Source organism: Uloborus diversus, chromosome 7, assembly GCF_026930045.1.
Source record: "Uloborus diversus isolate 005 chromosome 7, Udiv.v.3.1, whole genome shotgun sequence".
NCBI lineage: Eukaryota > Metazoa > Arthropoda > Arachnida > Araneae > Uloboridae > Uloborus > Uloborus diversus.
Window position 1 is genome coordinate 31,166,579 of NC_072737.1, and position 13,355 is coordinate 31,179,933.

Here is a 13,355-nt window from a genome sequence, read left to right on the forward strand (position 1 = left end):
GTAAAACGGTAAATTTGATACGGTGTAAATTTATTGCAATGTGAACGGTAAAGTTGTACATTGCAATAAATATTATAAACATTAAATAAAGTGAAATAAGTACAAATAAAGAAAGAAAAAAAATCACAATTGTCTTCTTTTTTTGGCGTGCATTTTCCTCTGGCACAGCACGTAAACAAATCTCCAACGTGTCCTTTGTGTTGTATTTACTTTTCTGTTTTCAAACAGAAATCCACTTATGATTGAAATGATTTTTCAAAACAAATTCTCATCACAATCTGTTTGAAAGAAGCAATATTTAAGGTTAAGTTATAAAAACTGTTATACCTACAAAAAATGCACCGCGTTATAATTTTTGTGTGGTTTATTATTTAAGAAAATCAATGCCGATAGCGGTACAGCGCATGGCGCAAAATCAACATTACGATACGCGGCAATATGCTTGTTCGCCGCCGGAGTTTTCATAGGTTTGGTGACCAGCATATGGTTTCTACTCATGGAAATTAAATAGCATCTGATTGTTAAAACTAAAATTAAAAAAGAAGACAAAATTATTCAGTATGTTTTGGAAATGAGCTAACGTTTAACTTTACAGTAACATGTCAATTTTTTCTCCTGTTGATTCCATGTAAAAAACGTTTGTTTACATTAAACCGCTAATAATATTTTATTACTTTATGGTCTCCGATGTGTAGTTTTGTAATGATAGTAAACTTTCGAGTATTTTTTTCTCCCAAAACTGTATGGTGCATTTATTTGTTGATTTCTTTATGTAAAGACAAAACTAAAATAAGTGTTCTCTCTTCCAGAAAATTTTCTTAAAATGGAAGATATCTTGGGAAAAATTATGAAAGATGCTTCCAGCACAAAGCATGCTGCTGTTAAACAATCATGTCTAGAATCTCAAGGTAAAGAAAAAAAAAATAGTTGATTTATGATTAACCACAAGAAAGTTTTTCATGTGATACCAAAAAAAAAAAATCTTATTAAGGATCTAAAATTTTATTGAAATGCATAATTTCGTGTTTTTCAAATCATGTGTGAGTCAAAAATTTAACTTATGATAAACAGGAGAAATTGTTTTCTGTCTCGGTACATGATGGTATAAATTAAATTTGTTGTATACTTGCATTAAATTCAATTTTTTATAGTTGAAACTAATAGCATTAAACATAAGTTCAATTTAAATCTTTTTGACAGAATTACTAGCCAACCAGCATGGTTTGATGAGATCACCACCCTATGAATTGAGGTAATACATTTTCAGAATTTTGTTATCTTTCAGAATTTGTTCGTCATCACCTTAGTTGAATCTTGAATACCTGCACGTTTAGGTATTTAATTAAGTACTCATTTCCTTGCTACAACATTCCAATGGTTTGTTTTTAAATCTGTATCTCTATATACCGTAGCGCATGCAGACTCATAATATAGATGAACATGCTGTTGGGCTGGACTCTGGTGGACTTTTTCAAACACATTATCGTTCTAACACCAAGCTAAAAACTGGTTCTATGATAAATCCCTACGAGTTTTTGTAAGGATTAATGCCTTATTTTGTTAAAGAAGTTTTAAAAGAATAATTTATTAAACACTTTTACAAAATAAAGATGTTCCCAAGACCATCTGAAATTTATACAAACACAAACGTGACAACCAGCAGCAGGTTCTATGCCAGTTGAGCTGATCCCAGTTTTTATTTTTACTTGCAAGCAAATTTATCTGCAGTTCTATTGTGCTGTCATTATCTACAAATTTATTATTAGCTAAGGGAACTTAATAATATTCATTTAATCAAGCTGTCTCCATCTAACCTACTAGTTATGTATCATCAATTATATTATTTTAGTTTATTCAAAGTATTCTTCTCTGCCATTTTTAATGCAAAGATATGCTTAATTTTTTTTATCTTTTTCTCAAAATTTTTTTTGTTGGCATAACTAATATTGATATTTTTGCCTCGCGTTCAATCTTCAAGTTGAACCAAACCATTGCTTCGGTCACTCGTCTGGTCTGCTAATTCTATATTAGCTACCAGTTTGTTTCGCACTCTTGGCTTCCTTAAAAGGTTTTCCATCTCCAGCTCAGTCACTTTCCTATGCCGGGCTGATGTGTGCTAATAAGCACGAAACTACAGTCCTCGGCTGGAAATGACTGAGCTGGTGGTATAGTTCAAGTAATATTGATACTGTTATTATTGCTATTCATTTTGTGTATTTTATAATTAATGATCATGTTTAATAAAGAATAAATTGTTATCAATTTAATAATGATAATATTGTTTAGTATATATTAATGTACAATGTATAATTTTACAGACAAAAATGCTTGGATACATTTCACTTAGCCTTAGACAGTAAACATGGAAAGCTTATTAATCATGCTTTAAGTGGCTTTCAGGTAAGAAAAAATATATTTCCTATGTTATTTTATCGTAGTTTTTTATTTTAATTTTTAAGACTTTTATATTTCTTTTATAAAAGTTTTAAATTAAAATAATTTTTTGCTTTTATAAATACAGTCGTCCCACGCTACTATGCGTTTCCACTTTCGCGGCTTCACTACATTGCAATTTTTTTCTTCAAATATTGTAATTAGCCTTTGTTATGTGCTCGTGTAAACTATTTCCTACAAAAGAATACCACAGTATGTTTTTTTAAGTAAGGTGAGCTCTTCTGCGGTGCTGTAGTTGTACTAGTTTAGGGAGTGGAGGTATAAAATCGCCAAAAGAAAGTGTAGGGAATCGCTATCTCATTTTAAGTGTTAAACCGTTCACAGAAATTTTGGGGCCAGTCATAAATGACTTTTCCAGGGCCCCCTCCATATTGTTTACCCCTATATTTCACTGCCACAGACAATGAAAATAAAAAATGAATTTTGAACTTTAATAGTATTTCTTAACTCTTAACGGCATTAACCCATTCGATGACCAGCCCGAAAACCCTTAACGCGCATGCCGCAGATAACGAAACGGAGTTGCTTTTTGCTACGTTGTAATAACACTTTTCTCCCCATTTTGCTATCGGTATTTTAATGTTGTTTTTGCTGTTCAGCTTGCATTCGAAAATCGCTTCGCTTTATTTGTTTTTAAGCGCTGAATTAAATAGTGCAATAAAATACAAGGTTGCTAATATGTGCTGAAATATTCATACATTTACGCAGTACATAACAGGAAAATAAGAAACAATAGAGGATTGGACGAAAAGAAATTATTTTCATAACACTAATTATTTTATTAATTTATTTTTCTTTTTGCTTTTATCTCAGTATATCTTTTTTTTTCTTTTACTGTTAAACGTAAGATGATCTATTTTTCAAAAGGCCTCAACAAAACATTCTTCAAACAATTGACTGATCGATCCAACGTGTGAGCAAGCGGACAAAACGCTGAATGGACAAAAACGCTTTAAGTGTGGGAATGATATTCTAAGAGGATAAAAAGTATTCTTCGGTGCCTTTTGATATATTGTGACACTTCAAAACGACCAATAAACACAGAACCCTTTGATGGCAGGACTATGGTCGACTTTTATCGTAATTCAGGTGACTTTTAAATCCCTTCTGAATGCCCAGATATCAGTTGCTCAAGCGTGGGAAGTATTTTAAAGATAAATGATTACAAAAGATCAAAACTTGCGGCTAATCCCCTATTTCCCTAAAGGATACTTTTGTGCATGCAACTAAAAGCCCCCAGCTGAGAGAGGAATAACTAGACCGACTGGGAGGTCTGTATTCTCCAAGGACCCTCTTTGCAAACATCCCAGCAAGTTAGTTCCATTCAAAGAATGGTCAGAAGGTTTTAGTGTTTTGTGGTCAACCCTTCCACATTATTTTCTTACAACAAAACAGTTTAGCTCAGAAAGGAATTTCAAAGCAAGCTTTTATGCTTATATGACGGAACATGTCTTCAGAAGGAAAAAAAAAGGAGATCTTGCTTGAAATCGAGTCGGATTTTAAATCTTTATTTTAAACATACTTGGATAAATTTTAGTTAGTTTCATAGGATTATTTACTAATTATGGCAATTTGATTATTGAAAAGAAACCAAATATTTAATTTATATTTTTAAAATCTCATAAAAGAAGGTACAATTAAAACATTGGAGCTATTTTAAGACAATAAATAAAATCTGAAAAAGAATGGGAGAAGAGGAATGTTTTGTTTCTTATGAGTAAAGCGTACAAAAAAAGAACTCAAGATATTATCATTTTATTCGTACTGTCGTATCTGTTTTGTGTTTTACATAGTCAACTTTTACGTATAGTCAATGCGGTCGTCTTTTTTTTTTTCGTGAAATAAAAAATATTCAAAACCGTATCACTAAAAATCCATCAAAGGGTGCCGCGAATATAAAAAGATATAATTTACGTTTCAAAATATCATGATTTAAAAATAAATAAGCACTAAAAAATAATAATAGTATACAAATAAATAAAAAGCGTAGTAAACACATTATAATACCGTAAAATCCCGAAAGTAACCCCCTTATCGATTATAGCCCCCCCCCCCTCCTTTTTTTGTGGAAAGTGAAATTATTTTAAAATCCTGAATATACCCCCCCCCCCCTTTTCACCTGAAAAAAATCTGATCATCTTCATTTTCCACTCCCTCTAAAAAAAAAAAAGGATAACATTTTCTGCTTTACTTGAAAAGCAATTACAGAGGTTTAGTTCTCCCCTCCCCCCTCCCCCATGTGCAGGTTTTCTTTTCTAAAAAAAAAAGAAAGAAAACAGAATGATTTGAACAAAAAATAAAAAAATGGTCTCCACGGTTTATTCTTTCCAAAATGTTTCAACTCCTTTTGATGCAAGGGCGCCTGTTTTTTTTTTTATTGACAGTATTACAGCAAAAATTTATTTGACTGTACTGCTTTTTATTTACTTTAGAAGGAGCGTTTTTGTTCTGACTTGTGAAAATGAACAATCTTCAACACGACGCCATTTTGAAAACGTGGCGCCATTTTGGAAATGCGTTGCTTAAAAAGTAGCGCGAAACTTAAAAATAACCTTTTTTAAAGGCAGAATAAAATAATTGAACGAGTTAATGATCATCAGAAATATATATTTCACAAAATCAAATAAGAGATTTGTCTCTGTTTGCGTTCGCGAACTTTGCAAAGCTCAGTTTTCGAAATTACGATCTTCGTAACGAATTGGCGGCCGTGATTGCGATTTTTGCTTTTATTCTGAAACAAGAACGTTAAGATTTTGCTTCTTTTACTGTAACCTTATTACATTCAGTACATGATGAATTTTCAAGCGATAAATTATAGGGATTTCGCCAACTAAGGTACAAAATCCTTTCTTTTGAAAAAAATGGCGCCCACATGCAATTTTTTACTACTTGAAAATTAGGACAGGTTTTTATTAATTAATTTCTCACTCTTCATTAATATTAACTCTTATTTACTTATTTCTTTTCTGACTCTAAAATTAATTCTACTAAAAACAATTATTTTGGCTCATTTTTCAAAAAAATCTCGATTATAACCCCCCCCTTCTGAAATTAACAAGTTTTGTTTTGAAAATAGGGGGGGTTACTTTCGGGATTTTACGGTAATAAAAAAAACTTACTCTTACAAAATTAAGATACGTAAGATATTTTTAAAAAAAATATTGCGTAAAATAAATTATAAAATTTGAGGATTATGAACAATTTAGTGAAGGATACTTGCGTAAGAAGGTGGATTTTTGATAACAAGGAAAACATATTTCTGTTTATTTGCTTTATTCAGGCATAGAAATATTGATAAATATGTAAGGAAATATTTTCACACTTGTTCATCAGGAGTTCAAATGCCAGAATGCTAAGAAACAAAGCTTCCACGAAAAGATAAAAATATAATGCCTGATTATTTGAAGCATTATACGTGTCCCATCAAAGAGTACTTGAAAAGTTAATATCTTAGTAAAATAAAATAAATTACAGCAAGTTATGTGAAATACTATAAGTTACATCCCTTTTGTCTAAGAAAAGAGCTTGATTACCGCTCCCCTAAAAGCTCCAGAACCCAACAGAGAAGCGCAATAACAGGGTTCTGCTCCTGGAAGGATCGCCGACACATATTCGGCCGAAGCAAAAACTGCTAGAAACGCCGTGACGACACAGGATCGTCGAGGGCAGTTAGGAACCATTTTCTTGCGACGAGCCTGAATCGGCCGGGGCAGTATTAACACAAACTGCGCGGCCGATCCTGTATCGGCCGGGGCAAGGAATGGGTTAAAAAAATACTTCAAAGATTTTAAATAAATGCATTTAACTTTTTTATTTAACTGGTCAATAAATAACTCAAATTATCTTGACCAAGTCCTGTCACGTCTGATTTTCTCAATATTTGTAGATTGTACAGAGGAAACTAATCTAGTTAAAAGGCTTTCATGTGAATTATTTTCTGATAACCGAAACGTCACAAATCTCGAATAAACACAAGGTATGTTTTTTAGAAATAAACAGATTTTTCAAACGGTCAACAGAACAGGTACAGTATTTTCATTATCTTAAGAAAAAGTTAAATATTTCTTACTCTGTACACAGAAATAGAAAACAGGCAACATAAAATTCAAAGAAATGTCTTGATTAAGCTGGAATTCAGTAAAAAGGGATTTAAACTACTTGATGTTCTACAGTAGTTTTGCATAACAAAATGAAATACAAAAAAGTAAAATGCAAAAAAAAAATGTAGTACTTAAAAACGAACAATAGATTTTATCACTCGAGAAGTAACTTTGCCTTAACCGTTGGTAATAATGAAAATTAAAAAATATGAAACTTCGCCATTCTTGGGTTTTTTCATCTTTTATATTTTTCTTCAGAAAATGCTGAATTTTAACTAGTTTCCAGCTTTTTTTACCCGAAGACAATTTTTGCACTTTGTCCATATACTTACGCTACAATATGCTACAAGTACCCCACATTTTCCCGAAAAAAAGACGAAAAACCCACATTTCTTTTAAAAAACCCAACTTTAGATGGGTTTTTTTTGGGTTTTATTTAAAAAAACCCAAAAAACCCTGGGTCCATGGGCTTTTTAAAAAAAACCCGGGTTTTTGCCAACCCTGGATTTTAGTTATTAAAATTTCAGATTTTTAATAACTCATTCATTAATGGCTGGAGAAGAAATGTTTTATCATTTTTGCAAAGAAAAAAGTAATAAAAGCAAGGAAGTTCTAATTTCTAAGGGAGGGGGGGCTTGAGCCCCCATTTGCCCCCCTATATGGGTATCAATGATTCATATAAGTGGCAGTCACTGCAAAGGCACCCATATGGAGGGGGCAAGGGGGGTCAAGCCCCCCCCCCCCTTTAGAATTTAGAACTTCCTTGCTTTTAGTACTATCTTCTTTGAAAAAATGTAAAAACATTTCTTCCTCAGCTATTAATGAATAAGTTATTAAAAATGTCAAAATTTAATAACTCTAATCTGGACTGAAATCAGTTTTCATGGGGAAAATATCCTGCTAAACCACGGGAGCAATATCTGAGCCCCCCCCCCCTTAGAATTTTACAAATAGGCGCCCTTGGGCCACTGTACTAGCTTTTTTAGTTGTATATGTAATTCACTCTAATGATGATAAACATAGAGGTAGAACAGGGGCACATACGGTCACTAACTGCCAATTAATTCTGTATCAAACAAGTTGAGCTATTTTCATAGATTTCTCATATTTTGTGCAATATATTATGTAATACAGTAGAAGACCGTTAGAACGCTGATCTATATAACGCAATTCTCTATAAACTGCACAACTTTTCAGAAGTTATCAATAGGTTTTGAAGCTTACAAAATTCCTCTATTTTGCTTTGCAAACATAAAAATTGTTAGGCAAATTAAATTTTGAAAGTTTTTCATCTTTCCATCTTAATTCAAAGCTTTTAAATTTAAAATTAGTAATCATAATAAACAGATAGATAATGCACTTTCTTTTGATTGTGAAACATATGTAGTTTTGAATAACTAATTGTAATATTGGTGCTTTAATATTCATTGCAGATAAAGCTCATTCTGAAGTGCTAATATATAGATATATTCTGAATGTTAATTTCAAAATTTGTGAAATGAACTATATAACACAAAAACCTGTATAACGCAAAAGCTGTGGCCCCAAGGTGTGCGTTATAACGGTCTTCTACTGTACAAATGTAATGGAAGCTAAGGGTGCTGTTTCGTGTCTAGGGGCATCTAACTATGTTAAAAATCTATTCAAATTGTCATAAGTTTTATGCGCTGGGAGAATATTTGGTTTACAAATATAGAATCCTACTTCGCAGAAATTCAGTTATTGCTGTTAAGTCTTTAACGAATTAACCTCAATAAATGAGGGTTGACTGTACTATCATAATTGCTTTTTTCTTCTGATACTTTTGAAAGCATAGTTTATTTCAGTCAAATGCAAAGAATTAGCTTAATAAATGAAAAAAGTTGTGCCATTGTGGCAAAAGTCATTTAGTCCAGGAGGAAAAAAGAAAAAAAAAAGATGAATCATTGTAAAAAAATTAGACTTTACTTTTTGTTATTCGGTGATGTAAATCAGTCATATAATTTATCTGAACAACATTACTATTAGAGTTCAGGGGCTATAAAAGGATTTTTGTTATTTTTAATAACAATTTGAAAGTTTAAATGACAATGTCTTAAAACTGGATTTTGACTTTTGCCTAAATGCTGACAAAATCTTGTATTTATAGTTTGAATCTGACTTTCAAACATCACAAATCCGTCATAGTAAAAGAAATAATACTGTTATTTCGTATGTTACTTGATTTTTGACTGTCTAAAACTTGATCTAAATTCTATCTTAATTGCTTTTCCTCCTCACTTCTACCTCTGAATACATGGGCCGTTCCACAGAAAAGCTGCTACTCTGTCCCGCATGTGACAGCTCATATGTTTCATAAAAAAATAATAATTTCCAATCGTAATCAACTGCGTTTTTTGTTTAAGAAATCACACTTGCCATTATGATTTCTTTCACAACAAAATTTTGTTCATTACCCTTTTAAAGTATTATATTTAATGAAATATATTCACTGCTAGATGTAGGTTACAAGATATTCATTTTCCCATGAAATAGCCTACACATTAACCAAGCAAATGTTAATAATCTTTTCCCAGCTGTTAAATTTGCTGACCTCCCCCTTCCCCCATCATAGTCTACATGGCTTTCCTGATATTGATAGTATGTTTTCTATTCACAAAAATGTTTTACCTAAAAGTTTGAAAATGAGTTTGAATATTTGAAGAACTAAAATACTTTGTCAATAGTTTTAAAAGAACCTTTTGTAATCATTTTAGAGAATGATTTGGGATAAAAGCTTCCAGTCAGTTTTTGAAAGTGATAAGGAAGAGCACTGGTTTCCTTTGCAATTGATGAGAGCTGTTCAGCCCTTTTCCACCCATTCAGATGATGTTCAAGTGGAAATATTAAAAGTAATGTATTCACAAATTTGTTCATTGTTCTATTTTGCATGGTTGTGTTTTTCCTGAGACAGCAACAGAAGGAGGCAGACAGAAAATGCTCTGGGGTCTAACACTAGATTCAGAGAAAAATTACAAAAATATTTTTTTTTCTCTATTTTTCTTTTTTTTCTGCACCTACAACTTCATATGGTGGCAGTGAGAAGCAAAGGGATGTAAGTTGCGAAATTAAAAATTTGGAAATAACCAGTACAAATGGTAGGTGAACCTCTCTTCTCTCTTGGGCAAGAGATGGTACTAGTAGCCCTAATAGGTTTTGTTATAAAACATGATTTATAGAAACTTTTCAATGAAAGCTTACCTAGGATGTTATCTTGAAATGCGTTTTACTCAAAACTTGAAAATGTCCTCTTATATTTCTTTGCTTCTCATTGCCTCATATGTGCTTTAGTCTACTGATTAATCCAAGTTTTTTTAAAATTCATTGGGAAAATGTTGAAGTGCAAATTATTTTTTGAGTGCCGAAAGATTATACTGTCTTTATTTTGCATGAAGTAGTTCAATGTAATTAACTGTTTCTTATCAAAGTAATTTTACTGATGAATTCTATTTCACCCTGTCCTGGCCTTGCCTGAGGTCTTTCGGTTTATTACTTTTACAAATTGAATTTAAAATGAAAGATGTTACGGGGCTGAAGTTTAGCACTGAAAACAGGACAAGGGGTCATTGTTTTTAGCTATTTAAATCTCAGGCTAACATGGATATTAGGAAAAATTATTATTTTAGCAGGGTAGTGGAACTTTGAAACAGCTTACCGGAAGAGGTGGTAATGAGTACGGGAGTAGATAGTTTTAAGAGCAGTGGCGGATACAGCCGGCGGGCAACCGGGCATTTGCCCGGTGGGCCGGTCATGTTTGGGCCGATCAACTAACAACAAAGTCTTTTGGGCCTGTCTACTAACAGCAAAATTTAAATTTTGCGCGCATGTATTTAGAATAACGCAAATTCACAAAACACAGCCTCAGCTCTTCTTTACGCATGGGCTAAAGCTTGCGGGTGGGGGGAGACAGGGCCATTACTAAGTGGGGGTTGGCGGGCGAATTTCTGAAATGGGGCTGCCCAGTTCCTGATTATCACACAGGCTGACTAGGCCTAGGCCTAAGGCCCCATGTTTCTTAGGGGCCCCACATTTTTTAAAGAATTATGCATAGCACTGCAACGATATGAAAAATAAATAATATTTTTTAAAAAATAAAAAGTTATGACTTATTAAATGGAAAAAACTTCTTTAAGGGGGAATTTTTAATCATTCTGCCAGTAATGAATTTACTTGGTCACGATTATGAGGGGTCCCAAAGGGGATTCATAAATACACATAAGTGATTTATACATAGTTGTGTGATTAGACAAAGAGGCCTCCAAAAGTGCATTCGTGCTTTAAAAATGTAAATCAAACACTGCATAGTCTTCAGGGGGCCTCCAAATTTATGTGGGCCTAGGGCCTCACTTTTAGTTAGTCGGGCCCTGGGGCTGCCAATATATTTTTAGTGGTGTAATAAAAAATAAATTAATAAATAAAAAAAAAACACGGAAACCTTAGTGGTCATAAAAAGTTAAAATACTTTTGGTTCTCTTTGACGCTTTTTTTTTATAAATGACGATTCACAATTGCTATAAAATGCAACTCACAACAAAGGCCGACGTGAGGTCATTGTCAGCTTAGTGAGAAAATAGGGGCCCGGCTCGGCATTGACCTTGCGCAGAGGGTAAAGTACAGTACTGGGCAAATTATTAGATTAAAAAGTTTTTTTTTTTTGTATACTATTTGTACTAAAATACTATTTATTTTACTGTTAAAGTACAGTACATAGTGTACACTGATTATTACGTTATTTTAGCATAATTTAATGTTTGCAGGTGGTAGCACTGTCTGCTTTGTTTATGTTCTTTGTTTATCTTTCCTACCAGGAACAAAACCTCAATCAGCTTGAACAGTTCACTAGTTCTTTTTGATAGTGTGTTATGTAATAGTTAAAGTTAGTTTTAGGTAATTAGTGAGTATTTGTATGTGAGTATATATACTAGTGAGTATAAACTATTTTTTACCTCCTTTTTTAAAAAAATAAGAAATGGTTTAAACCTTGTGAAAAGTATGCCAAAAAGACTTAAAATGCTTATCAAGAACAAAGAAATGCATACTAAGTATTAGACAATTATTTCACTGTTCGTTAATGTGTCTATAGTTATTTAATCAATAAGGAATTTGCTTTTAAAACAGTCTTAGTCTAATAATTTGGCCAGCACTGTATGCTAACGGTAAAAGGTGTGGAAGGAGGCTCTTGAAAAAATTGATCTTTGTCATTTTTTTCCCGGATCCGCTTTTGCTCTCGGCGACCCTGATTGTAACAATTGGAATAAAAGTGACAAAATATTTTTTGCGTAAAGTTATTTAAAAAAGGGCAAATACCATTGAGGATCATGAAAGACCCTACATTATTAAGATTACCAAATCAAAAGCCAAAGGCCGCCGAAATGTGAGTTTCAAACATTTTTTTGACGAAACATAAAGTAAAGTATTCTGTACGCTGTACAAATTCACGGTTTTGGGCCCCTTAGTTTAAAAAGAAAATAAGTTGATAAAAACCAATGTCGGAAGAATTCCGGTGATCCCCAAAACCTCATACACCACCCTTCCTAATATGTATCATCGAAGATCGTGTAAAATTTAAACTTTTGGGCTTCAATTTGAATAACTTCATAATTGAACAGCCGAATCCACTCCCATCATAACATGGAATACCAGTTTCGCAAATTTGCTGGGGGAAAGTACTCGAACCTCTCCCATTTTTTTAACATTCCCAAAGATGATCTAAAACTGTGTTTTTAAATTAACAGTATGAAAAACTTTCTGGGAAAATGCCCCGTCTCCTTGTTTCTCAAGGCATCATCAATGAGGAACGTTTCAAGTCTCGTTTTTAGTGCTTCAATTTCGAAATTTTCCGGGGTGAGCCTCCCGAAAACTCCATTTTCTAACATCACTGAAGGTCAGCAAACATTTTGTTTTTGGAACTTAACTTTCGAGTAACTGCCGGTGCCCTAGTCTTTACCAAAAAAGGTTTTTAAGACTTCAATTTGAAAATTTTCTGGTGAATGGCCTCGGAATCTATCTCGACTTAAAATCACAAAAGATCTTCTAAAACTGCGTTTTCAGAGCTGATTTTTTTTTTTTTTTTTTTTAAATTTCAAAGGAGAGCCTCCGGAACCGTTCTTTATACCATATATTTTAAGACTACATAGTTTTTAAGACTACAATTTCGAAAATTTTACGGGGGAGAGGCCCCCGGACCCCCCTATTTCAGGTTCAATGTGGATCTTTCGATTAAGTTTATATTGCTAATACTTTAATGACTCCCAAAAGAAGCCAGAAAGCTAAGTCCACTTTCTCTCTCTCTTTGTATTGATACATGTGTTTGAAAAAAAATTAAGTTTCTGCCAAACTCGTGCCCGACCCCTCCCACCAGGTTTCTGACCCCGCATAGAGTCTGGGGGTCGTCAGGGTATGGCAGTATAAAAAAGGGAATGTTTTTGCTAGGACCAGTAATGTATGTTTGTGTTCAGAGACCCATCACGTTCTAAGACGGCCCTAGTCTTTCACCCATGAACATCGCTAGATCAGTTTCATATAACAGGGCAATTAAGTTACTTGTTGTGACTGCAGAAAAGGACATACTAGCCAAGCAGTGTTATCATTACGGAAATATTCAATCACGTTCCAGACATTATAAAAATACTTAAAAATGGACAATTACAATCACAATTTTCCTCAAAATAAGGTTTAGCTTATACTGTTTAAATTTGTTCACCATTAAAGAGCAGAAGTGTTCCTATCTGTTATATTTTGTTTAAATAAAACTTATTGAGGTGTTAAGAATAATTTCCTCAT

The 13,355-nt window shown here is 33.0% G+C and overlaps 1 protein-coding gene across 1 annotated transcript in view; it reads left to right on the plus strand.

Moving 5' to 3' along the window:
- Nucleotides 1–13,355, plus strand: part of LOC129226368 (brefeldin A-inhibited guanine nucleotide-exchange protein 3-like) — a 129,138-nt gene that overhangs the window by 39,087 nt on the left and 76,696 nt on the right. Inside the window, exon 17 of the mRNA XM_054860972.1 lies at nucleotides 810–908. Coding sequence (XP_054716947.1) covers nucleotides 810–908 — 99 coding nt within the window. The remainder of the gene's footprint in view (nucleotides 1–809; nucleotides 909–13,355) is intronic.